The sequence below is a fragment of the Loxodonta africana genome, chromosome 23 (assembly GCF_030014295.1).
Source record: "Loxodonta africana isolate mLoxAfr1 chromosome 23, mLoxAfr1.hap2, whole genome shotgun sequence".
In the NCBI taxonomy this organism is placed as follows: domain Eukaryota; kingdom Metazoa; phylum Chordata; class Mammalia; order Proboscidea; family Elephantidae; genus Loxodonta; species Loxodonta africana.
The window spans coordinates 61,066,577-61,091,430 of record NC_087364.1 but is presented as its reverse complement, the minus strand read 5'-3'; the positions used below and the strand labels follow the sequence as shown (position 1 = coordinate 61,091,430).

Here is a 24,854-nt window from a genome sequence, read left to right as displayed (position 1 = left end):
GTTTGGCTCCCAGCCCAATCCCTTGAATCATGCCACAAAGCTCCTGGGTTACAGCCATTTATTAGGGGTGGCTTCACTTGTGAATGATGCCCAAGCAGCCTCAGCGAATGCAGAAAGGGAAAGTCTTCTCTACGAGGTGCCTCTGCGGACTGTTTCTGAGTCTGGGGATGTGATCATGCTGTTCTGAGCTCCAGAACCAGGGCGAGGGGGAATCAGATCAGTCCAGCACCTGAGCGCAAGCTTAGTCACCACTTCCTAGCTGTGTGGCCACAAGCTGGCTCCTTCGCCTCCCTGCTTCCTCTCCATAAAATGGTGATAATGATAAAACTTCCAGGATTAAAGCTTTTTTTTTTATCGTGGTGAATTTAGATGTAACAAAACAGTTGCCATTTCAACATTTTTTTACAGTACAGTACAGCAACATCAACTACGCTCATCATGCTGTTCAGCCATTGCCAGTGTCCATCTCCAAATTATTCCCTCATCCTTGATAGAAGCTCGGTGTCCCCTAAGCAATAAGTCCCCTTTCTCCCTCCCTCGCACCTGCCCTTGGTAACCACTAATAAATCCGGGGGTCTATACACCTGCCTATTTTAGGTATTCCATATAATTGAGGTCATACAGTCTTCTTCCTTTTGTGATTGACTTATTTCACTCAGCACCATGTTTTCAAGGGCCAGTCGTGTTGTAGCACGTATCAAGACTTCATTTCTCTTCCGGGCTGAGTAATGGTCCATTGTATGTATGCTCCACGTTTTGTTTATCCATTCTCCTGCTGATGGACACTTAGGCTGTTTCCACCTTTTGGCTATTGTGAATAGTGCTGCAGTGAACACTGGTGTATAAGTATCTGTGTTTAAAGGAGATTATTTATGTGAAGTGTTTTAGCACAGAGCTTGAAACGTAGTGTTTCACAAATGTTGGGCACCATTAATATTGCAATCCTGAGCTGGAGGATCAGAGAGACATGAGGCTGCTGCTTTTGATTCTAACCTAGGTCAGAAGTGAACAGTGTGGCATAAAATTTTAAACTAGGGGGAGGGAAGGGGACAGGAATAGCAGGAACTCATCCATAGTATGGGCAGCATCACTGAGAGCAGCACGTATTTACCCTCCCCATCCCTATTTGTCGTTGATCAACAGGGATTTCAAGGGGATTTGAAACCTCATGTAAACCCAAATGACACCTATGTCTGCATCCTTCACTTGGTCAACAGAAAGTTTTGCTGGGCTCGGCAGATTGCCTGTAAATGGTCACTGCGATGCCACGGGGGGAGGGAAAGAGGGGTCCTCCAGAGCATGGCTGCAGAGCAAGGACCCTCCTACCGTTGCAGAGTGGTTCCCATAAGCTTTGAGTTGTTTTTTTTTTTTTTTTTTTGAAGCACTCTTTAAATGATTAAGAGATTGTCCAGGTGCCAAGGTCCTATTTAGTTGAGGTGGAAATCTCCTAAGACCCAGTTTCCTTATCAAGTTCCAGTTCCCTAAGATCCAGGTTGAACTGGAAATGTCCTCAAACTAATCATATTTCTGAGAAACTACCAATACTTTTCAGCTACGGCTACTGCTGGGTAGTAGATGGATGTAAATGAGAGAAGTTCTCTATCCTGCTAAAATATTTAGAGAGGGATTCTGACTGGAAGTCACAATCAATTCGCCCTTCCTAATTCCTAAGGGTGATTTCAAATTGGGTTTCAAAAAGAGGCCAAGAACTAAATTCCACAGAAGTTTCTGGAACTGGCACTAAACGAATTTTCTTTCGCAGAACTACGAGCAGCAGTTGGGTATTAACGAGGAGAAGAGAACAATTATCATTTGGGAACCCAAGTGCCACTTTATGTCACTTTAAAGGATGAATAGACTTCCAGCTCCACTCAGCTGTCTGCTCACAATTACCAAGCCATGGTAAATAATCGTGACAAATGTAAGGTTTGATTTAGGAGAGTGAAATTATGTAACGACTTGGTGCTTTCTCTTTCTTTTCTGTGAGGAGAGGGACAGCTCCTGCCACTGGTGGGAAACGTTTGGCTGACATCTAGATCTGCAACTTACAAAAAAGGGCCTAGATCTGTCGATAACAGTGGCCACACAAAGGCACCCAGCAAAGCTACCAGAACATTGTTATTTTCACAAGACGAGAATAATAATATCGTGAGGCAGGGTTTAATTTGCTGCCCCGTGGTTTTATTTAGCCACAGGATCATATTCGTTCTTGCCAGTAAAATCTGTCAGTGGTTTTGATAGAAAGTGCGGCTCTCCATTTTCTCAGCGCCCTGGCTTCTGAGGACGCCATCTGGGCTCTACTACTGAGAAAATGCGTTGATAGGTGGACGTGGGCGGTACGTCCTCTCCTTCAGCTCCCATAATGCATTCAAAGGGGAAGGCAGGTTTTGTACTCATTCTGAAAGGGGTCTGGACCCTGAGCAGTGAAGACTTTGATCTTGGGCCCAAAAGCATCTTATCCAAACATGCATTCACTTAATCTTGCAACTCAAGAGTGACGGACCCTTCCAAAGTGGTTTGGGGGGACAGATCGAGACAGGGTTGGGGCCAGTAGGAGGGCCTCGCAGGTACACCCATGGAGCCAGTTATCTGCGATAGCCAGTCTCAGGAGAGAAGGGCTGCCTCTTAGAGAAGCTGGGCAACGTAAAGCACTACTAATACAGTCAGCCTCCTCTCAGGGCTTGCCAGGCAGAGTAAGGTTTTGCGTCCAAGAAAACCTAACAGCACACAAGAGCCACCCTGGGGAAATCCAGACGGGCTAAAATCCACAGCAGCAGCTTTCTCCACCTTTCCTTCCAGTGGCTGGCCCATCTCACGCACCCCTCCATCCCAGGGTCATTTCTCAAGGCTTTGTTGCCTGCCAACTAAATCCCAAATAAGGTACAGCTTTCAGATAATACCCTTCCCAAAAGAATTTGTGCATTAACAGAAAACCCTGAATCCTTTTCAAGTCTCAATTCAATAAAACAAACAGGTTGAGAGGACTCATTTCTGGCTGCCAGGCTTTACCCGCTACAGATACAATGGGGAATGAGGCCATGTTTTTCCCTCAAGAAGCTAACAGTCCAACAGTAGAGGAGATGTAGAGACAAGGAAGTCTCATATGTTACAATAAATTTAATCAGAGCGGTCCAAGTGAAGGCCTGTGAGAGCTCCAGGAAAGAAATTCATCTCGTTGGGTAGAGGGAAAGCTGGAAAGAAGAGGTCCTATTTGCATTGGGCCATGTATCCATTAGGATTATGTTTGGCTGCCTATAGCAGAAAAAAGCCAAAAAACAGTGGCTTTATCGAAATAGAGGTATTCGTCTCATATAAAATAAGTCTGGTGTTAGGCCATCTGTGGCTGATAATGGAGCTCCACGATGTCTTTAGTATCCCCATGGTCCTTCTATCTTTCTTCTCTGCCATTTTTAGCGTATGGCTTTGATCCTCAAATTCACTTCATGACCTCAAAATGGCATGCTCTCTTGAAGGAGCTTTTCTGGAAGTCCTACCCAACAACTTCCATTTCACTGGCTTTCTCAACCTGCTAAGGCAATAGAACACCCCAACAGACTAGAGCTTCTATCTTATGGAAGAAAGGGAGACTAGATATTGGGTGCCCAAATAGCAATTTATGCCACAGGCTTTAGAGAATAAATAGACCTTCCCAGAAAAAAAAAGGGAAGAAGGACATTCCAAGTTGTGTAAACAGAGTGGGCAAAGACACAAAGTCTGTAAAGTATTTGGGGGACATGGGTAACTGTGAGTAGCCTAAAATTGCTTTACATGTCAGCCTCAGTAAATCAATCTTTCTTTGTTAGATCAGCGGATTTTCTAACTTCTGGGCATGTGTTGTTGCTGTTGTTGCTGCTGCTGCGTAGTAACCCTTTCATTTGGATGGATTTTGATATGGAACTCCAAGATCGAAATGCTCAGAGAGAAATAGCTCTAGTTGAAGATGGGATATGCAGAAAAGAAATGCATTTTCATAATGATAATGTAAGGTAGAGAGTGGCAAGACCCAGGAGAGAGGTTAATGAAAGATCAATGGGATTTCAAAGGCAATGACAGTTAAGCTGTCCCTGAATAGATTTAAGATTTCCAAGTGTCAAGGCGAAGGAAAAAGCTGTTCGAGTAGAGGGAACAGCACAGGCAAAGAAAGGCCCAAGCAGACAGTGAAACAAACACAACTCAGTGCTTGATTCCATTAGTCTGAAACTAAGGCTTATGAAAGAGTAGGGGAATAAGGATGGAAAGAGAAGTGGGGCCAGATCAATGCAGAGCAGTGAAGTTCAAGTATTCTGAGCGGAGGAATTTCCATACTATAGGCCTCCTGATTGTACCACTTTATAGTACATCACAGTGCAGTTCTTTTAATAATGCACAGGGTACACTTTGTAATCTGGGTTCTCAATGCCCGTAGGCCTATTGAGAAAGCTCAAGATACATGAGGCCTGAATCCAAATCCATAGACATTTAAGAGGCAAACTCCTACAGAAAGAATAAATCCACTAGTCAGTCAGTTTTGGAACTTGTCCCTGGTGCTTCCCCGACCAAAGCAATTGCACCCTGACTCTCTGGGTTCCTAGTTACACAATCACTTATTCCTCTCTAGTTGACAGTCCCAGAAAGCTATAGATTTGGCAGATGCTTTGGAGAAATGGGAAACCCTGGTGGCATAGTTGCTAAGTGCTACGGCTGCTAACCAAAAGGTCACAGTTCGAATCTGCCAGGCGCTCCTTGGAAACCATATGGGGCAGTTCTACTCTGTCCTATAGGGTGACTATGATTCAGAATTGACTCTATGGCAATGGGTTGGTTGGTTGGGTTATTGGAGAAATGATTTGAAAACTGTAGGTGGCTTCCCATAATGGGTCATGGAATCATTTCGGTAACTCAGGGTCAGCATTTAAAAAACTGAAACAGAAAAAAAAGTTTGAAAGTGGCTACATCTGAGAGAAAAATGTTCCTGGAGAGAACATTATTCGTGACATATGACCCTGAAACAACAAAGGGCTAGCCTCTGTGTCTGTTCAGTCAAAGAAAACATATTTTCTAATGCCTCCTGAACCCACTGCCACATACCTTGATTCCCATAACAAACTCAGTAGGTTGTGTGAATTGCGGGCTATCGTGTGCATGTGCCTATGTTCTTGTTTGTTTTCCTCAGAGCCTCAGGCCATGCATTCTACTGAGGTGTTTGGTAAGTAGTCATGAAGAGAAGGTGCCCGTAGACCCTGGGAGTGTTGGAGGGCAGCCTCAAGGACAACCAGGACCTTGAGAAACAAACCTGATAAACAGAGAGTACTGCTGGAAGGTAACACCAAAACCTGACATCCAGTATGAAAACACTGACCTCTGAGTACGCACCTCATTTCTGTGGAGACACAGATCATTCCTGTGAGGACCCTCATAATGTAAGTTCTTGGTTGAAATCCTGCTGAGAAACTGCAGTATTAGTCATGAAACAATGGGCACTGCCTCCCTTGGCTCCTCCATGCAGGGCTCCAAAAATTGGAAGGAAGCCTTCTGGGAGAAACTTTGCAATATCTTTCTCAGGCCTCCAGCAGAAGAAATATTATGAACTCTGAAAGCCATGTGGTGGGTGGACAAGAATAAATTGACTTGGGGATATTTGAAATATATTTCTAATACTTATAACTCCTCAAGGGGCACAGTGAAAAAATAAAATATTAGCTAACAGTTACTGAGTGCTTATTATGTGCCTAGAACTGTGCTAAAAATTGTACCTATTTTTATCTCCCTTAATCCTCTCCTCTATGAGGTCACTACTGTAAATTATTTCTATTTTACAGATGACTAAAATGAGGCTCAAAGAGCCTAGGAAACATGTTCAAGATCTCACAGATAATAAGCAGCAGAGCTAGGATTCAAACCCCAGTGTCTTCTTAACCACTATGAAAAGATAAACAGAAGACATGGGGTTATTCAAAAGTAGCAGGGTAATTACAATCTCCAAATAATTACCTAACCAGACCTAGGATGTCTCCTTAATAATGAGAAAATCTGAGGCACAAAGAGTTGGAGACTTTGGTACAAATTGAGAGGCAGTCACAAAAGCCAGACCCTCACCCCTTTCCCTCTCTGTGAAAATACAGAAGGTAGTTTCCTGCTTAACTTCTGAAAATCCTGATCTATGCAGTCCACACTGGAGCTGTCAGTGCAGAAGTGATCATTCCTATTTCTCCAGAGGTAGACGATGAGGTACAAGTATGCATGCCCCTGGGATCCCTGCCCATCCACGCCCAGGGGACTGGTTCTTTTTCAGGCTTACAGTCCATTCTGGGAGCTGAAGGGAAAGACCCAGTCCCCTTGGGTACTGGAATGAACCCAAGAGGGCCTGGGCATTGCTGGCCATCTCTGCCTGAAACGTGAACTCTGGGGTAGCTGGCTGAGGCTCCAAATCTCATGAGACCACATCCAGTCAGTATCGGGGTGGGGTCTAGAATCGACTGGAAATTTTCTCCCAAACCAAAGTGGAGACTTGGAACCCTGGAGCAGAGTTACTCCTCAGAGCCCCATTCTCCAGCTCTCCACCAAGGAGGTGACCCATAAAGGCCTGGTGTCAAAATCACCGAGAGCTAACAGAGAGGGTCTAGGTCTAAGTAACACATCTTCTAATAGGAAGGGGCCACCAAAAGCCAAGGTCAACTCCATGTGAGTGGCACCAACATTTTTCTCCAGGATCATTTCCTCTCAAAATAACTTGAGGCAGATGTCACACTCTCTCTGACCCAAATGGATTTCATCTACATCTGGTGGGCAGCAAAGATCCCTGGAAATCTATTGATCCCATTGTGTGTCCACAATAATATGAACAGGAGGAAAAGGAGGAATAAGAGTAATATTATTAAAATTATTATTGTCATTGTTAGACTGTGCAGCTCATAGACGTGACACCACCACACCCAGAGTCTTAAGACCAGATACCATTCTGCTCTACATCATTTAGACCAGTGGTTTTCAGGAGAATTTTTAAAATGCAGATTACCAGACCCCACCCCCAGGTGGGGTCAGGTTAAAAGGTATAGGGACCAAGAATCTATATTTTAACAATCTGCAGATGGTCAAGGGACCACATTTGGAAAAACCTGGGTTTAGACTTATTCCTACGTTAAGATCTGAGGCTGTAGATCAGGTGAAGCTTCAGGTTTCCTCCAGCCTCGTGACTCCAAGGTGTACCCCTATTTATCTTGTATCCAGTTGTCCTACCTAAGCCAATTGCTTTCGTATCCTACAACCGTCTTCTTTCCTTCAACCTTTCCAGCAAACTCCACTGACCTTTCTCTGTCCCTGAATTGTTTGTCAGGATCTGAGGAGCTTCATACTTAGAATTATCTCAACATTTGATAGGTAGATCCTCTAACTATACCTGATAAAAACCAACTCCCAATAAAAACTGGATAGCAAGCATACCATTTATCGGGTTTTAGTTGGCCCTCATTCTCAATCCTTAATCACACCTGACCAGAGTTTCCTAACTCTGCGCCTCTGGAGGAGCATGGGTAGGTATCAAGGCCATCTGGGAACTCTCTGAAATGCCATGTGAAATTGTCTGCAAATGATAACCACAAGGGCATTTCTGCAGAGATGTGAGTCAAGTCCATGGCCAACAAAGGTCAAGAACCATGGCACCAGATCTCTTCAGACTCACCTGGCATCCTGGCTGTAGTATAGTAAGTTCATTTTTATAATTCTAAGCTACACAGTTTGAATTATGGAAAGTTCCTAGCCAGCATAGGCAGCTCACACTAAAAGTGCAATTTGAAAATCTAACTAGACCAGATCCCCATTCCTCAGTAACATGCTAGACACTTACTGTTCACCAAAAGCAGAAAATCGAATAATGTGCAGTTCCTAGGGGACTCTGGGGAGATGGTAGTGGTGTCAACAGCATAGTCTTTCAATCTCTCCAAATCCCTGCATAAAAACAGGCAGAGCAAGTAGATAACAAAACCAAAAACGCATGGACACGTATTCACAGAGACAAGGCATCTCCACAGACTCCACATTACAACTGGGTGAAGATAAGTCACCAATAGCACTAGCATCTGTGCAGCAGGAGGAACAAAGCAATCAGGTAGTGTCTGATGGGCCTCAGGATAGAAGGCCCCCTAAACATCCAATAAGTATTCCCTGGGCAAGGTCACTGGGTGCTGCAAATGGTTTGTGCTAGGCTACTAACTGAAAGGTTGGTGATTCAAGCGCACCTAGCAGCACCACAGAAAAAAGACCTGGCAATCCACTCTGTAAGATTACAACCATTGAAAACCCTATGGAGTGCAGTTCTACTTTGACACACACGGGGTCGCCATGAGTCAGAATCCAACTCAACAACAACAGTTTGGTTTGGTTTCCCTGGGACCACCTTCTGTCTGCCAGTTTGTCATACTGTGGTGACTTGCACGTTGTTATGATGCTGGAAGCTATACCGCTGGTATTTCAAATACTAGGAGGGTCACCCACGGTAGACAGGTTTCAGCTAAGCTTCCAGACTAATACAGACTAGGAAGAAATGCCTGGATACCTAATTCTGACAATTAGCCGATAAAAACCCTGTGGATCACAACTGAACATTGTCCTTGCTAGCTGTCATCAGGAGGGATCACTCACCAGAGAAGGGCATCATGTTTGGTGAAGTAGAAGGCCAACAAGGGTCCGGGAGACCCTCAGGGAGATGGGTTGGCACAATAGCCATAACAATGTACTTGAACACGAGCTGGCAATTGTGAAGATAAAGCAGAACCAGGCGATGGTTTCTTCTGTTGTACATAGGCCGCCATGAGTCAGAGTCAACTCAACAGCAACTAACGACAACAACATTCCCTGGGCCACTTCAAAAATATACCTGGAACTGGGGTGGGGGTAGCGGGGAGCGGAGACCGTCGTCTCTAATACGGGTGATCACAGGGTCCTAGTGAGGAGGACTGAAGAGGCTGGCGCAGCAGAGCCCCTGTGAGCTCTCGGAATAAGTCCATCAGGGCATCACTGCTTCCGTTCTGCTTCTGCTGCTGCTGTCTAGGGCGATTTCCGTTAAGATGGCACAGGTTAGGATTATCAACCGGAAGGAGCATGTGTTCGTGTGTGTGTTTGTGTGTGTGTGTGTGTGTGTGTGTGTGTGTGAAAGACAACAAGAATCTCATTAAGAGTAAACTAGGGTGTCTTCCTTTTTTTTTTAAATCAAAGCTTCAGGGACAGTCTAGAAGAAAGTGCCATCTTGATAGCTTTTGTTTCAAATAGAGTGATTGCTGCAAAGGCAGGATCCCGCACCCAGCCATGTTCTCTTCAATCGCCTGGTGGAGAGTTGGAATTCCTCCCTCAAACCAGAGAGGATGATGGGATTAAACAGCTTAGAGAAGAAGGCTCTTCGATTGGGTTCTAAGTCTGTCCTCTGACCTGAATCCTAGACACCAGCTCAACAGAATGGCTCATCATGTACTCACCCAAGAAGGCAAGATGATGAATGTTCAACTGCAGAAACTAACATATCCAAAGGGAAGCAGGAGATCGGACTCAATTTGTTAGGCTGCACTTCCTGGGAAACAAGCATAAGGGGTGTGGCTTGTACATCGGAATCAAAGAGTGGTGGAGTGTGTAAAATTTTGGGTGTCTTCTGCTAGCTTCATTCATGGATGCTGTGGAAATAACAGTGTGAGGACTCAGTAACTCAATAGCAAATGGGACCTGATTATGCTGCAGGGATATTTGGGCTTCAAGGGCAAGGTTGGCTTCCACTCCAAGGTTGTACTTGCCCTCCCCCTGCCCCCACACCTGGCATTGATCCTTGCCTTCCCTAGTGGCAAGCTGGCACAGGAAGCTAAAAAGCACCCTGGAAATAATGGTAAGAATAGATTAAAAGAGTACTGAAATGCCATCTGTTTACACATTTTTTATCTATAAAATGGAAATACAATATCCACCCTGTGGTTGTAAAGATAAGATGAGACGTATGAAAATGCTTTATAAGTGAAAAGATGTGGGGGTGAGAAGTATTCCTGAAAACCCTATACAGAGATAAATGTGCTTTCCTTCTTGACACAGCTGTGCATTGACAAGAGTTTTATCCTTGTAACAAGACCGTTTGTCAAGCCTACACATACAAATACATACAAATGCTCCCGATGGGCACAAACTCTTCCTGCTTAAGTCGAAATGTGCTCTTCATTAATCCACTCCCAGGTGTAACATCATCAAATCTTCGTTTTCTTGAGCCTGAGCATCTTACCCATCCCACGAACTAGATCAGACAATTGGTAGAGGCCATTAGGTAGGTCTGGCTTCTGAGCCAAATGAGCTTACTTTAGGCCTATCCTCAAGGAGCCCTAGTGGCGCAGTGGTTAAAGTGATTGACTGCTAACTGAAAGGTCTGTGGTACAACAGGAGAAAAATGTGGCAGTCTGCTTCCATAGAGATTTACAGGCTTGGAAATCCTGTGCAGTCCCTGAGTCAGAATCAACATGACGGCAGTGGGCTTTGGATTTTTTGGTATAGTTCTCCTTACCCTAAAAACAATAGCTTTATAGACATAGAAAGACCATGTTATTTTGTCTTCTTATTTGAGATTCGAATCTCATATGGAGAGCAATGCTCTGGAGAGAGACCATTGTATTCCAAACTTGTCTAATCATCTGTCTCACCAAGGGCACTTGTTAAGAATACAGAGTCCAGGTCACTTCCCAGGCTTGCTGAATCAGAATCTCCAGGAAGTGACTTATAAATCTGTATTTTTAACAAATGTCCAAGATGAGCTTCATTATCAGGCAAGTTTAGAGAAAACCAAGGTGGAACACAACTCCACAAGACTCTCAAAGACTTTTAAAGAGAGACAGAGAGAGGGCCAATGGAGCTCTTTCCTCTTGAAACTGGACCTTGTGGAGCTGGACCTTTGCTTGGGGTTCTTGCTGCTCACCATTCTAGGCAGGACAGCGTCATCTGAGGCACAGGAATGAGCAAGCTGTGCACCTATTGGTTTTGGCAACTGTCTTAGTCATCTAGTGCTGCTATAACAGAGATGGCACAAGTGGATGGCTTCAACAAAGAGAAGTTTATTTCTTCACAGCACTCTCTCTGTAGGCCTTCTCATCAATCTTCCCCCAGACTAGGAACTTCTCTGCACAGGGACTCTGGGTCCAAAGAATGCACTTTGTTCCAGGAACTGCTTTCTTGGTGGTATGAAGTTCTCCTGTCTCTCTGCTTGTTTCTCTCTTTTACATCTCAAAAGAAATTGCCTCAAGACACAATCCAATCTTGTAGATTGATTGAGTCCTGGTTCGATAACACAGCTGCTGCCCATCCTCCCTCATTAACATCATAGAGGCAGGATTTACAACATATAGGAAAATCACATCAGATGACAAAATGGTGGACAATCACACAGTACCAGGAATCATGGCCCAGCCAAACTGATACACACATTTTTGGGGGGACATAATTCAATCCATGACAGCAACTAAGAGTGGACAAAACATGATGATTTTAAATAGTCTAAACAAAAACTAACAAACAAGAGAGAGAGAAATCAAATCCGAGGTATTTTGGATGTTAATTCAATTAAGCGCTACCTTTTTTTTTTTTTTTTTTTTTTTAGCTCTGAACCTGCAGATAAAATAGCTCAGGCCAAAAGAGAACTGCATTCCCTAATTGTATTTTCTGTTTCACCCATGCTGAATGCTGAGCCGAGTTCCAGCTTGTACTTACATCTCCCGAATCACACTGCACTTCCCAAACTATGCCCTTTGAAGATGAGAAAGGTCATTGTTTGGGGGTTTTTTCCCCTCAGAGTTTAACATTTCTTCTCGATGCATTTTTAGCTTATTTGAGAAGCAAAACTAGCCATACCAAAAATACCCACTGGGGACTCTCCCTCCTCAAACATTTACTAGACCCCGGTGAGAACCGAACACATTTTGCCAAATCTGCAGCTGAGGTCTTGTTTTGTTTACATCAGAAGAGCTTTCTTCCTTTTTAATAATTCAGGTAACCCTGGAGATTCAGCCACTTTACAGAGCTTACTCAGCGATGGAGAACTCAGAAAGCCACTAATTCCCCAATTCCACATCAGTTCCTCAGAATCTCTGTATCAGAAGGAGGCCTGGTGTGGTGGAAGAGCCCCTGGTCTGGGGCCCAGCTCTGCCGCTAACTGGCTGGGTTGCATTCAGCAATTTATTTCCCCTCTTTGAGCCTGTTGTCTTTATTAATTCAACAACTATTTCTTGAGCCCCCAAAATGGGCCAAGTACTGTATCCAGGTGAAGGGGACAGCCCTGCCCTCAAGAAGATCATACTCTGGAGACAAGGAGCTTTCCATTCTGTGGTGTAATTGTCAATTTCCTAGTGTGAATGCCTGGTCTCTGTCACTCACTAGGTGGGCACATTAAAAAAAAAAAAAAGTGAGTAAATGAAGGACCAAATGAATGAGTGAGCAAATGAAACAAAAAAGGTTATTTTTAACCACCTTTATTTTATGGCATTACCACTCTTTTCCTAGTCCCCTTTGTCCTATAACTTAAGCCCAGGAGTTCCATCTTACAAGTCACATCCCCCTTTTTTTTTTAAATAATATTTTATTGTGTTTTTAGTGAAAGTTCACACAGCAAATTCAGTTCCCATTTAACAGTTTTTAAACCAATTGTTCAGTGACATTGAGTTTTCACGATGTGTCAACATTCTCATTATTTCCACTCTAATTTTGTTTCTAGTAATCTAATTTCCCTAAACCCTTACCTTCTTATCTTTCTTTATAGTAAATGTTGACCATATGGTCTCATATAGATTTTTTTTTTAAGGATTATAAGGGATGATATTTGTTATTTTATGAGCCAATCTGTTACTTAGCTGAAAGGTGATCTCCTGAGTAGTTTCTGTTCAAAGTTTAAAGGGTATCTCAGGATGATATAGTCTCAGGAAGTCTCCTAGTCTCAACAGGTCCAGTAAGTCTGGAATTTTTAAGAATTTGAGTTCTGTTCTACATTTTTCTCCCATTCTACTAGGATCCATCTATTTATGGCCCTGATCAAAATGGTTGGTAGTGGTAGCCAGGCACCATCTAGTTCTTCTGGTCTCAGGGTAGATGAGGACATGGTTTATGTAGGATATTAATCCTGTAGACTAGTTTCTTTTCTGAGCCTTTGGTTTTCTTCTTTCTTTTTTGCTCTGGATGAGTAGAGACCAATAGTTTCATCTTAGATGGCCACTTGCAAGCTTTTAAGGCTCCAGACACTACTCACCAAATTCGTTTATAAAGTCTGTGGACTTTATAAACTATATTACGCCAATTGACTGAGCTGTCCCATGAGACTATGGTCCTAAGCCTTCGAACCCAGTAAACCACTCCTGCAAGGTTTTTGGTTATGTCTAGGACATACCCAAACTGTGTCCCCATGTGCTTTATTATATTTATAAAACCCAAACCAAACCCGTTGCCATTGAATCAATTCCAACTCATAGCAAACCCTACAGGACAGAGTAGAACTGCCACATAGGGTTTCTAAGGAGCACCTGGTGGATTCCAACTGCCGACCTTTTGGTTGGCAGCTGAACGCTTAACCACTGTGCCACCAGGGCTCCTATTATATATATGGATATATAATATACATGTATATACATATGCATATAGATATACCTATGCATGCACACATATATATACACATATACCTACCTATACACATATATGCATACATACCTACATATGTAACCACACACATTTCTTGGTTGCTGTTGCAAAATACTGTATGTTGTAGCATTTACTAAAAGCATCTGTTATTCTTGTGTACTTCTTAGTGACATCATTTACCTTGGTCGAGCTGTGCACACTTTACCCACATTCGGCGTCACGTATCTAATCACCAAAAATAACACGTGTCTACTATCTAGACAATGATTCCCCCTCTCTCCCCCCTCCCATCCCTAATAACCACCAACGAAACTTGGTTTCTGTATGTTTACCTATTTGTATCTTTTTATAAAAGTTAAATCATACAGTATTTGTCCTTTTGTGATTTAATTATTTCCCTCAGCATAATGTCCTCCAGATTCATCCATGTTTCGAGAACTCATCAATATTCTTTATGGCTGCATTGTAAGTATGTACCACATTGTGTTTATCCATTCATCCATTGATGGGCTCTCAGGTTGTTTCCATCTTTTTGCTATTGTGAATAGTACTGCAATGAACATAGGTGGGCACGTGTCTGTCCATGTTTCTTCTATTAGATTTCTAAGGTATATACCTAGAAGTAGGATTGCTGAATTATAAGGTAGTTTTATTTCTAGTTTTTTGAGAAAGCACCATACTGTTTTCCATAGTGGTTTACCATTTTATAATCCCACCAGCAGTGGATTAGAGTTCCAGTCTTCCCACATCTTCACCAGCATTTGTTTTCTGGGTTTTTTTTTTTTTTTTTCATTTTTGTTTCTATCATTTTAACCCAAAAAACAACCCATTGCCTTCGAGTCAATTCTGACTCATAGCGACCCCATAGGACAGAGTAGAACTGCCCCATAGAGTTTCCAAGGAGCACCTGGCAGATTTGAACTGCTGACCCATTGGTGAGCAGCCGTAGCACTTAGCTACTACACCACCAGGGTTTCCTCTATCAAATGGTATCTCATTGTAGTTTTGATTTTTATTGTCTTATGGCTAATGATCATAAATATCTTTTCATGTGTTTGTTGGCCACTTGAGTGTCCTCTTTGGTGAAGTGTCTGTTCATGTCCTTTGCCCATTTTTGAATTGGGTTGTCTTTTTTTTGTTGAGTTGTTGAAGTTTTCCACATATCTTAAAGATTAGACCCTTATTGGATTTGTCATTTCTGAAGACTTTTTGTCGTTTTACTTCTGATAAAGTCTTTTGATGAGCATAAGTATTTAATTTTTATGAGATCCCTGTTATCTAATTTGTCCTCTGCTTTTCGTGCATTTATAGTTGTGCTTGTTTGTTTTGTTTTGTTTTTTAATTAGGTCCCATAGTTTTGTCCATATATTTTCTTCTAAGAACTTCATAGTTTTACGTTTAACATTGAGGCCTTTGAGCCATTTTGGGTTAGTTTTTACATCTTACATTCTTTTATTCTCATGAAAGCCTTATTTACCGGCTATAATCTGCCCTCTCCATTCTTCTCTAGCTCAAAAAAAAAAAAAAAAACAGTTACTCAGAATCTTATTCCATTACTCATGTTGCTATTGTTAGCTGCTACTGAGTTGGCTCCTGACCCATAGCAACCCCATGCACAAGGAATCAATTCGCTATGATCCATAGGGTTGTCAATGATTGATTTCTGTCTTAGTCTCGAAGTTCCATTGAAATCTGTTCAGCATCGTAGAAACACACATGCTTCCACTGACAGAGGGGTGATGTCTGTGCTTGAGGTGTATTGTCCAGGAATCAAACCGGGTCTCCCACATGGAAGGTAAGAATTCTACTACTGAACAACAAGTGCCCCCACCCATTATATTTTTCTTATACCCACCTGAACTTCCCATCATGTGCTGGACTATCAGGATCATTAAGTCATAAGTCAGGTGAGCCCATCATCAATTCCTCATAAGATGGCTGGTTGATTAAGCACTCAGAAGGACAAAGATTGGAAGAACATGGATAAGGATTTGTGGGGAAGAGATATGTGGATGGATGTACACAAGAAAGTGAGCAGAGAGTGTGAGAATCTTAGCATCACATGTTAACCTCTGAAAAAAAGCAGCCACTACAGCAGAGACACCAAAGAACCAAGTGGACAGGATGACTCAGCCAGCATCAGCCTTGGCCACCCCAGTGCTTGCACGTTTGCTTATGTGAGGTGATTAAAGGTAGAAATGTAGAAATTAATTATGGACACTAAAATAAGATTATTTTCAAATGTATTAATTAAACATGTAAAAATATTTAAAAAAAAAAAGCCCATTGAACACATACTGTATGGCAAGTACTGGGCAGACCAAGATGTTGGAGAACATAGACTCTGCTCCGACATTTACAATGGCCATGGACAGTGCCTCCCTTGCCCATTCCATTCACAGCCACAGGGTTATGCCCCCTTCCTTTAACTCACAGCTACAGAGATACCAGAACACACAAAACTGATTCATGTACTTCCCAAAGAGTCTTATATCAACCAATTCTCCCTACCACCTCATGCTAGCTTCTCATACAACAATCTTTAACCCAATTAGCTGTTTTTGATGTAAGAGCAGCTTAGATTTTCCACCTACTAAATAGCTTATGGAAACCCTGGTGGTGTAGTGGTTAAGAGTTACACCTGCTAACCAAAAAGTCAGCAGTTCAAATCTGCCAGGCACTCCTTAGAAATCCTATAGGGCAATTCTACTCTGTCCAGTGGAGTTAAATACAGTATAAGTCCTGACACTACACCAAATGCCTAAAATATCATTGTCTCACCTCAGTATTGTTTTTCCACCATTATTTGAACAATGATGGAGATACCAATTTCTCCAGAAAGCATTGCTCTGAAAAGATAGATAGACAGATAGATGGGTGGATGGATGGGGATGGATGAATGACAGGTAGGTAGATAGAAAAACAGACAGACAGACAGACAGATAGACAGATGATAGAAAGAGAGAGAGATAGATGATAGACAGACAGATAGATAGATGATAGAGACAGCATTTGAATATCACACAAAAGTTTACAAACCACTTCTACACATATTATTTCAGTTAATATTTACAACAATACTTGAGGCTTAGAAGGGTAAATAACTAGACCACAAATCATATAATCCGTAAAGCAGAAGAGCTGGCATTCATGCCCAAGTCTTCTGAGTCAAATCTGAGACCCCGTTCAGATGGGGCCAAATGCCTGTTTTGTTCAGGACTCACACTCACAAAATGCTGCAAATTTAGCCTTAAAGTTTTCAAATAACATTATACACAGAGTCAAAGACGTACATCATCAGAATTAAAAGAAGAAAATGTTCACTATATGCCTTAGTCATCTAGTACTGCTATAACAGAAATATCATAAGTAGATGGCTTTAACAAAGAGAAGTTTATTCTCTCACAGTCGAGTAGGATATGAGTCCAAATTCAGGGTGTCAGCTCCAGGGGAAGGCTTTCTATCTCTGTCATCTCTGGAGGAAGGGCCTTGTGATGCATCAGTCTTCCCTTGATCTGGGAGCATCTCAGCACAGGAACCTTATGTCCAAAGGACATGCTCTGTTCCCAGCACTACTTTTTGGTGGTATGAGGTCCCCATGTCTCTCTGCTCGCTTCTCTCTTTTATATCTCAAAAGAGATTGGCTTAAAACACCACCTAATCTTGTAGACCTAATCAATATAATTGCTGCCAATCCATCTTATTACATCATAGTGATAGGATTTACAACATTTAGGAAAATCACACAAAATGGTGGACAATTATACAATCACACAAGGGAATCATGACCTAACCAAGTTGACAGATATTTTGGGGGGACGCAATTCAAGCCATGACACTATGCAACTCTAAATTTGTGCTTTACTTTTAACATTATTTTGGCATTTGGCATGTGTATTTTTTAGTATACTGAGAACCTCAAACAATGAAAATTGCTCAAGCCTCTCTCAAACTCTGAGAGCCTCCACAAACTTCTTCCTTTTTCTCACATGACATCTCTACAAATGTTGCTTACCTGCTATCACTTTCCCATCTGGAAATAAAATTGGTTGGATTTTCCTTGATTTACACTCCCATTGTACGTATACCTCGTCCACCTCACCTCCCTAGAAAAGCATTTTGTATTGGCCCATAGGAAACCCTGGTGGTGTAGTGGTTAAGTGCTATGGCTGCAAACCAAAGGGTCGGCAGTTCACATCCACCAGGCGCTCCTTGGAAACTCTGTGGGGCGGTTCTACTCTGTCCTATAGGGTCGCTATGAGTCGTAATCTACTCAACGGCACTGGGTTTGGTTTTTTGGTTTATGCATACCATAAGCCCTAACACGTGCCCCGCCTGAGAAGAGGTCTGTGTGCTTTATCCTGCAGAACCGAGCTGGTCACAATGCCTATTTCTGCCTCGATCATTCTTTTCCCCTAGGGATGATGGCGGTGGATTCAAATAGCAAAGGGAGCCTTTGAATTATTTAAATCATTGTATCTCTAGGCTCCAGTTTCTTTGTCCATAAAATGAAAGAAATAGCAATCGGTAATGAAAATTAATGGGAGATCATCAAGGGCCTTTCAGATTTGTAGGTATAATTACAAGGGATTGCAGCAAATGCCAGGCTCTGAACTTTAATGTCTTCCCTGGTCCTGAACTGGGCACAAAAGCTGCCGGTCTGAAAGAAGGAGTTCATTTTTCCTTTCACAGTTGGAATTACAGGCTGTCTTAGGCAGCTTTTCGTTGGCTCTCCTGACATCAAGACTAGCTGTATTCATGAGCATCCCCGTTTGCTACTTCTGTGGTGGGGAGCTGTCTGTCACCAGAGTGAAGCAGATCCCAGCCCCTCTGTGCTGCTTCTTCCCTGTGTGCCCACACACCCAGGGCATTATGGGGATGACAGAGTGCTGTCGTCCAGCCACAGACAGGTCCCAGGGGAGCCATCACCAAGATCTTCTCGTGTCCTAAGTGCCTGGTGGGAGACTGCAGATCTCCACAAGCCAGCCAGTGTTAACTGCTTTCCATTTTTTTCCCTTTCCCTATTTATTAGAGCTTTTCAGCAAGTTGATGAGGTGAAATATTCTCCAGCAGAGGAAATAATAGAAAGCTTTAAAGTCGTTTCTGATGGAATGGTGAAATACTTCCACTGCTTTTCTTTGAGCAAAAAAATGAAAAATAAGACAACCCGAGGCAGCCACTGGGGATTTCATTACTCATAGATTGGAGGGGAACATAATGGCTTTAGATGAGCAGGTTTTTCTTTTAACTTGTTAGAGCACTTTGGGATGAAAAGATGAGAAAGACAGGTGCTAGACAATGGAAAAAAAAAACTGGCACCAGCTCATTTACATAATTTTGTATTGCGATGCACTGATGTATGAAGTAGAAAGCGACTGTGTTGAACAGTGAAAATAAAGTATTTTGGAAAACAACCTGTGTGCACTACCCCACTCTAAAATAACTGAGCATCGTATGAAGTACCTCTTGCATCTTTGCAAAAATTACTGGTGGCCTAATCGGTGTACGCAGTTTTAAGAAAACACAATCTTTTATGCTATTGTTTAAGGTAAGTGTTAAAAGAATGCCTTGTCTAAACAGACAAGACATTGAGTGGGAGATGGGATGGGCCCAGGAGCACACACCTCTTGCTGACGTTTCACGGACAATTCGGCGTTTCTTCATGATTAAAGGCTACCAGGGGGGCTGCAAAGGTGTGTGAGCAAAGATTTTAAAGAGCAATTTCAGCGTGCTGAATTGCTACCTAAATGATGGAGTAAGGGATTTAAACAGGAAGGCAAAGGTTTGTGCTGTGTGAGAAACTAACCAGGTTAAATCCTAACTACCTTTGGGCAAGTATTCCTTAACAGGCCTCGCAGATACCTGAAACCCATCTTAACCCATTCTGGGCCTCCGCTGACCACCACATTACCAGAATGGTGCAGTCCAATTTCCAGGCTGCTCACCAGTCCACAGGCCTACGGGGTGAGTAAACGTCCCACATGGGACAGGCTCGGTGACCGTTGATAAGCCTAGGAACCTCAGGCTATTTTTTCTCAGCTAGTAGAGGAAGCATTTTTTAAAATTGGCCGCTCCGAGAAGCATTTTTCTCTTCTCTTTTCAGTTCTTGCTGCTGTTGGCTTATTCTTCTTTTACAAATGCAATTTTTTATTGTGACCAATATTTTCTAACCATAAAACGAACTTAGAAAATGTAAAAGAAGTAAAGTGGCCTCCCCGCAAACTGCTGTGTGTCGAGGTTTTGAATATTAGGCCTGTGCTTTATGGATCAAGGGAGTGGAATAGAAAGTACAAAGAAGCAATTAGAATCATTACCAGCAAATCGGAGTGTCAGGGGATTGGAGACGAGCAGAATCTTCCAGTTTGAAGTGCCCTCAGATGTTGTCCAGCTGGCCACCACCTTGCATAAACACAGTGGATCTTAGATGAATTCAGGGCACAACAGCCTAAGGCAGTGATTCTCGAAGTGGGTCCCCAGACCAGCAGCCTCAGCATCTCTGAGAAGCTTGCTAGAAATGCACACTCTCAGGCCCCACCTCGGAAACTCTGGGCCATCTGTTTTCTAACAAACCCTTTAGGTGACTCAGAAAGGAGCCCTGGTGGCTCAATGGTTAAACGCTCAACCGTTAACCAAAATGGCAGCAGTTGGAACTCACCAGCTGCTCCTCAGGAGAAGAGACCTGGCGATCTGCTCCTGTAAAAATTACAGTCTAGGAAACCCTACAGGGCAGTTCTACTGTGTCACATGGGGTCGCTATGAGTCGGAATTGACTCGACAGCACCCAGCAATGACAGCTAGATGACTCTGATACAGGCCAAAGTTGGAAACCCGTGGCCTAAGATCATTTAACTTTGTGTGTGGCTTTCCCAAAGCCAGTGAAAGAAGAATTGAAACCTTAATTTTTTGCTTCGAGGAAATCTTTGTCTGAGGAAAACCGGATTGGCCAGATCCAGTTAGTTTTAGCCATTATCCACTCTTTAGCCTTGTGACACCCAACCCAAGAAACATTCTGTGAAGACACGCTTCTAAAACAGAAGTTAACAGAAACTGTGTTGTGAGAGTTTCATGATGATATGCAGGGCTGTTACAAAACCAACACGGAGTCACTGGGTGCTCTGAGGTCACAGAATTCTGCCAACTCCTAACTCCACTCAACTCCTCAGCCAATGGAAGAAATAGTCATCGAATTCCACTTTACTTCTTGGAAACCCTGGTGGCACAGTGGTTAAGAGCTATGGCTGCTAACTAAAAGGTTGGCAGTTCAAATCCACCAGGACCTCCTTGGAAACCCTATGGGGCAGTTCTACTCTGTCCTATAGGGTCGCTATGAGTCAGAATCGACTCCATGGCAACGGGTTTTTTTTTTCTCTTGACCAAAGGAGGGGGTCCCCCAGGTGGTGCAAATGGTTCTCAGCTGCTAACCAGAAGGTTGGAGGCTGGAGTCCACCCAGAGGCACCATAGAAGAAAGGTCTGACAACCTACTTCCAAGAAAAACCCTATGGAGCACAATTCTACTCTGACACACGTAGGATCATCACGAGTCGGATGGACTGGGGGCAACTGTGATACAGCAGAAATGTCCCATAGGGTTTTCTAGGCTGTCATCCTTACAGGAGCAGATTTCCACGTCTTTCTCCCATGGAGCTGCTGGGTGAGTCTGAACCTCCAAACTTACGGTTAGCAGCCCAGTGCTTAATTAATTGTTGCGTCACCAGGGTTCCTTAGAGATCCCTTAGTACTGTGTTAGGTTTCACATCCTTACTGCTGACTTAGTGACATGCTACCCTCTGCCCACAGGTTGGAAAAGATGGTTTCTGCCCTAGGTGGAAGCTATGGCCAAGACAAGACTAGGGCAGTTAAAAAAAATGAAACGCACACCCTATTTTATTGCACTCTAGGACGCTTTTTTTTTTTTTAGGACGCTGTTACTGCTTTCTGTCTTCATCATGAAGTGATCGTTCTCTCTTTCTCTCTCTCTCTCTCTCTCTCTCTGTGTCTGTCTCCATAATCCAGGAACATTTTAAAGAGGACGATGTGGAATGCATTGTCAATCAAGACGAACTAGCCATGAATTACCAGGAGCAAGCCTCCTCACCCGGCGCCCCTCCCACAAAGCTGGGACTGGACCTGAACGCTTCACCCCAGCCTCCAAGCAAGGAAAACATTTACGAGGGGGACCTCGGCCTGGGAGGCTACCAACTCAAACTTGAGCAAACCCCAGGTCAATTCCAGCTGAACTAATTGGCCTGAGCAGCATGGATGTCATCACAAGTAACGCAAGGCTCACCGAGGGAGGAACGCAAGCCAAGCTAATGAGGCAGTGTTAGGGAGAGGCTGGAGAAGCGCCGAAGAGCATAGACTGGAGAGAATCAAAACCTTGTCACATATATCCTCTGGAGCCTGGAGAAATGGGGATTTATGGTCATCCCTCTATATTATGCAACTTTTGACAGCAGTCATTTTTATTAATGAATTGGGTGGAACAGAGAGGGAACAGGCTCTGGAGTACAGTTGTTATGAGGATGAAACTGATGCTTTTGTGTCTACAGGGTGTTTCTTCTCTGTGCCCAGCTCCCCACGCCCTTCACCTAGATTATGAATTTTATTCCCTTCATTAACCAAAGCAAAACCCGTTGCCCTTGAGTCGATTCCTATAGGACAGAGTAGAACTGCCCCCCCCCATAAGGTTTCTGAGGCTATAACATTTATGGGAAGCAGACTGCCACATCTTTCTCCCACAGAGTGACTGATGGATCTGAACCCTGGACCTGAGCACTTAATCATTGCACCACCAGGGCTCTTTATTCCTTTCATTAAGGAGAGTTTAAAAATAAGAAAAAGAGCTTCTGAGTGTAAAATGTTGCTCCTAAGGGCATGCCCAGTATTTTTAAGTGATAAGTTTTGTTTTTAAGGCCTAGACGCCCCCATCACCGCTTACTCTAAATGACCCTAGGACTATTTGCAGATAAAGGCTCGATTACCCACTGTTGATGCCTAACAAGACCCACTTAGGGTCGGGGGACCCACTGTTCTTATTGGCATCCCTTACAAGCCGCTGCTTCTGTTTGTGGAAGGGGTTGGGTGTTCTGTGCAACATGCAGTGCCGCTTTCTGGCTGGTAGGACCCCTTCCGGGGAGAGGGGCTTTCTTTTCGCCATACCGCGCTGTACATGAAGAGTGATCCTCCCTGTCCTTGCTTGCACTTGAGTCCCTTCTAGGCTTGAAGGTGGGTCCCCTCTGTGTCCTGGGTCATGAGGTTCTGCAGCACAGGCTGCTTTCCACATGGCAGGAGACTGAGCCGGAAGCCCCGACCAGCCACCTGCCCTGTGGCCCCAGCGCTCACAGCTCGTGAGCACGCAGAGCCGGGGAGAGACAGAGAGCCCATGATGAGGGGGCCACACTGAGGGGTCAGGGACGGGTGCCAGAACCCCCTTACCAGGCGTGGCTCACGGCTGGCACTTGAGAGACCAACATAACAGCTTTCCATTCAGCTGCATGACCTGTGCCTTTTAAGCCATAAAGATACCTCAAGCCTGCCTTCTCTTGAAATACAGATGTTATAATATCAAACTCCAAAAAGTAGGCTCCAGTCTTAGGTGCCCAGGCTATGATGAGCCTGCTTTTGAGGGAGGTAGGGAATGACGTCTTCCTCAGCCCAAAGCTTTGCTGACCACTTGCTAGGCCTTAAACAGTAACCACAGCGATGTCAGGCATACCACTCCGTGCATCGATCTTCTTACTTTCCAAACCAAGGACTCCAGGGGCACAAAGTTTTTTGTACTCAGCTATGTATACTCTGGTCATTCCGGGTAAATAATGATGGTGAAGCATGACGTTTTCTAATCTGACTTACTCCTAATAAAATTTTGTTATAAAGTACAATTGCATTGGCTGATGGTCTATCTAAAGACATTTTCTCTGTTGCTGCTAGTTGGCAGTTCTAAGCCCTCATACTCAAAGTGCTGAATGAAGCAGGCACTGAAGTGAATGTAAGGAGATGCAAGGGTCCTGTGGCCCAGGAACATCCACAGGGCTGGCAAGCCAAGTCATTAAAGGGGTGAAGAGAGTGGCACTGGGCTGGGAGGATGCACCAGAGAAGGGACACCTGAGTCAAGCAGAGTGGAACAGCCTTCTCCTTTCACACTGTAGGTGACCCGAAATCACGGAAGAGCTTCATATATAAAGGGAGGAGATAGAAGAGGGAAAAGGAAAGAAAGACAGAAGGGATCATGTTATTTCTGCCCCTATCGTGTGAAAGGATGAGATGAGAACTTGGTGTTTTCTTTCCTTCCTTTTATATGGAGAAAGACATACCAGGAAAAGAGAGGAAGTCCCCCCACCCCTCCCAAAGACAAACATCAAGGGGACCAGGGGTGGAGAGAAGGGAGAGAAATACGGCATAGTAGATGGAATTGGGATGGGGTGGGAAAGAAAGGTACAAATCTAAAACCAGCAGTAACTTGGTCAGAGAAGATAGCAAAAATATCCTCTTGCCCCACTGGTAAAGCCCTCCCCTTGCTTAGGAAAAAAAAAAAAAAATTCTTTCCAGGTAAATATCATGAACACTGCTACCAAAACAATGGAGTGGGGGGCACTTTTTAAGCTGGCATGGGCCCCTTGACCCAGTTGACATCAGGCAAGTAGGCTATTATGAGATTGAAGAAACTGTGCCCTGCCCAATGTGTAAGAATATTCCGGTTTCGAGATATGATTATCAGCCTCCCTCTCTCTCAATCAGCCCCAGACCCAGACACAGGCTACTGTACCAGTTAACAATTCATAAAGCCAAATTCCCTTTATGGTCCTGTTGTGAAGGATGATAATTTATTTTCTTAAGAAATGCCCTGTGTTTGATTAGCAGCATCAGGACTGTGAAATTTAAACCTATTCTTTACTGCCAGTTTCTAATGAATAATAAAGGCAAAAGAGCTTATTTTCAAACTACTAACATTTCCACTCATTATGAGAGCTTTAAACAGGACTCTAATTAATTAATTAACTTACAATTCTTCCTGGAACTTCTTGCCATGTGTGTATCACACACACACGCACATGCACACACGCACATACACAATTTCTCTCACTACCAGGTCCTAGCTAGAGCCTCTGTGTTGTGTCCCTGGTACTCAGACATGTCTGAACAACACTGAAGACTGGTGGCCCGTATCATCAGGGTCTTCTTTCATGAGATTTCTAGAGACTTCTTGGAAGGCAGTGTAACAATATAAACCAAAACTGAA

At 43.5% G+C, this 24,854-nt stretch overlaps 1 protein-coding gene across 3 annotated transcripts in view; it reads left to right on the top strand.

Moving 5' to 3' along the window:
- Window positions 1–24,385, top strand: part of SLC9A9 (solute carrier family 9 member A9) — a 663,200-nt gene extending 638,815 nt beyond the window's left edge. The window contains exons 14-15 of one of the 3 annotated variants that reach the window (XM_064275567.1): window positions 19,473–19,578; window positions 21,629–24,385. In XM_064275567.1, coding sequence (XP_064131637.1) covers window positions 19,473–19,578; window positions 21,629–21,856 — 334 coding nt within the window. In that variant the 3' untranslated portion in view covers window positions 21,857–24,385. Of the gene's footprint in view, window positions 1–14,032; window positions 14,309–19,472; window positions 19,579–21,628 lie in introns of those variants that run through there. The other 2 variants (XM_064275566.1, XM_064275568.1) reach the window with 2 other exon arrangements.
- The last annotated feature ends 469 nt before the right edge of the window (window positions 24,386–24,854 follow it).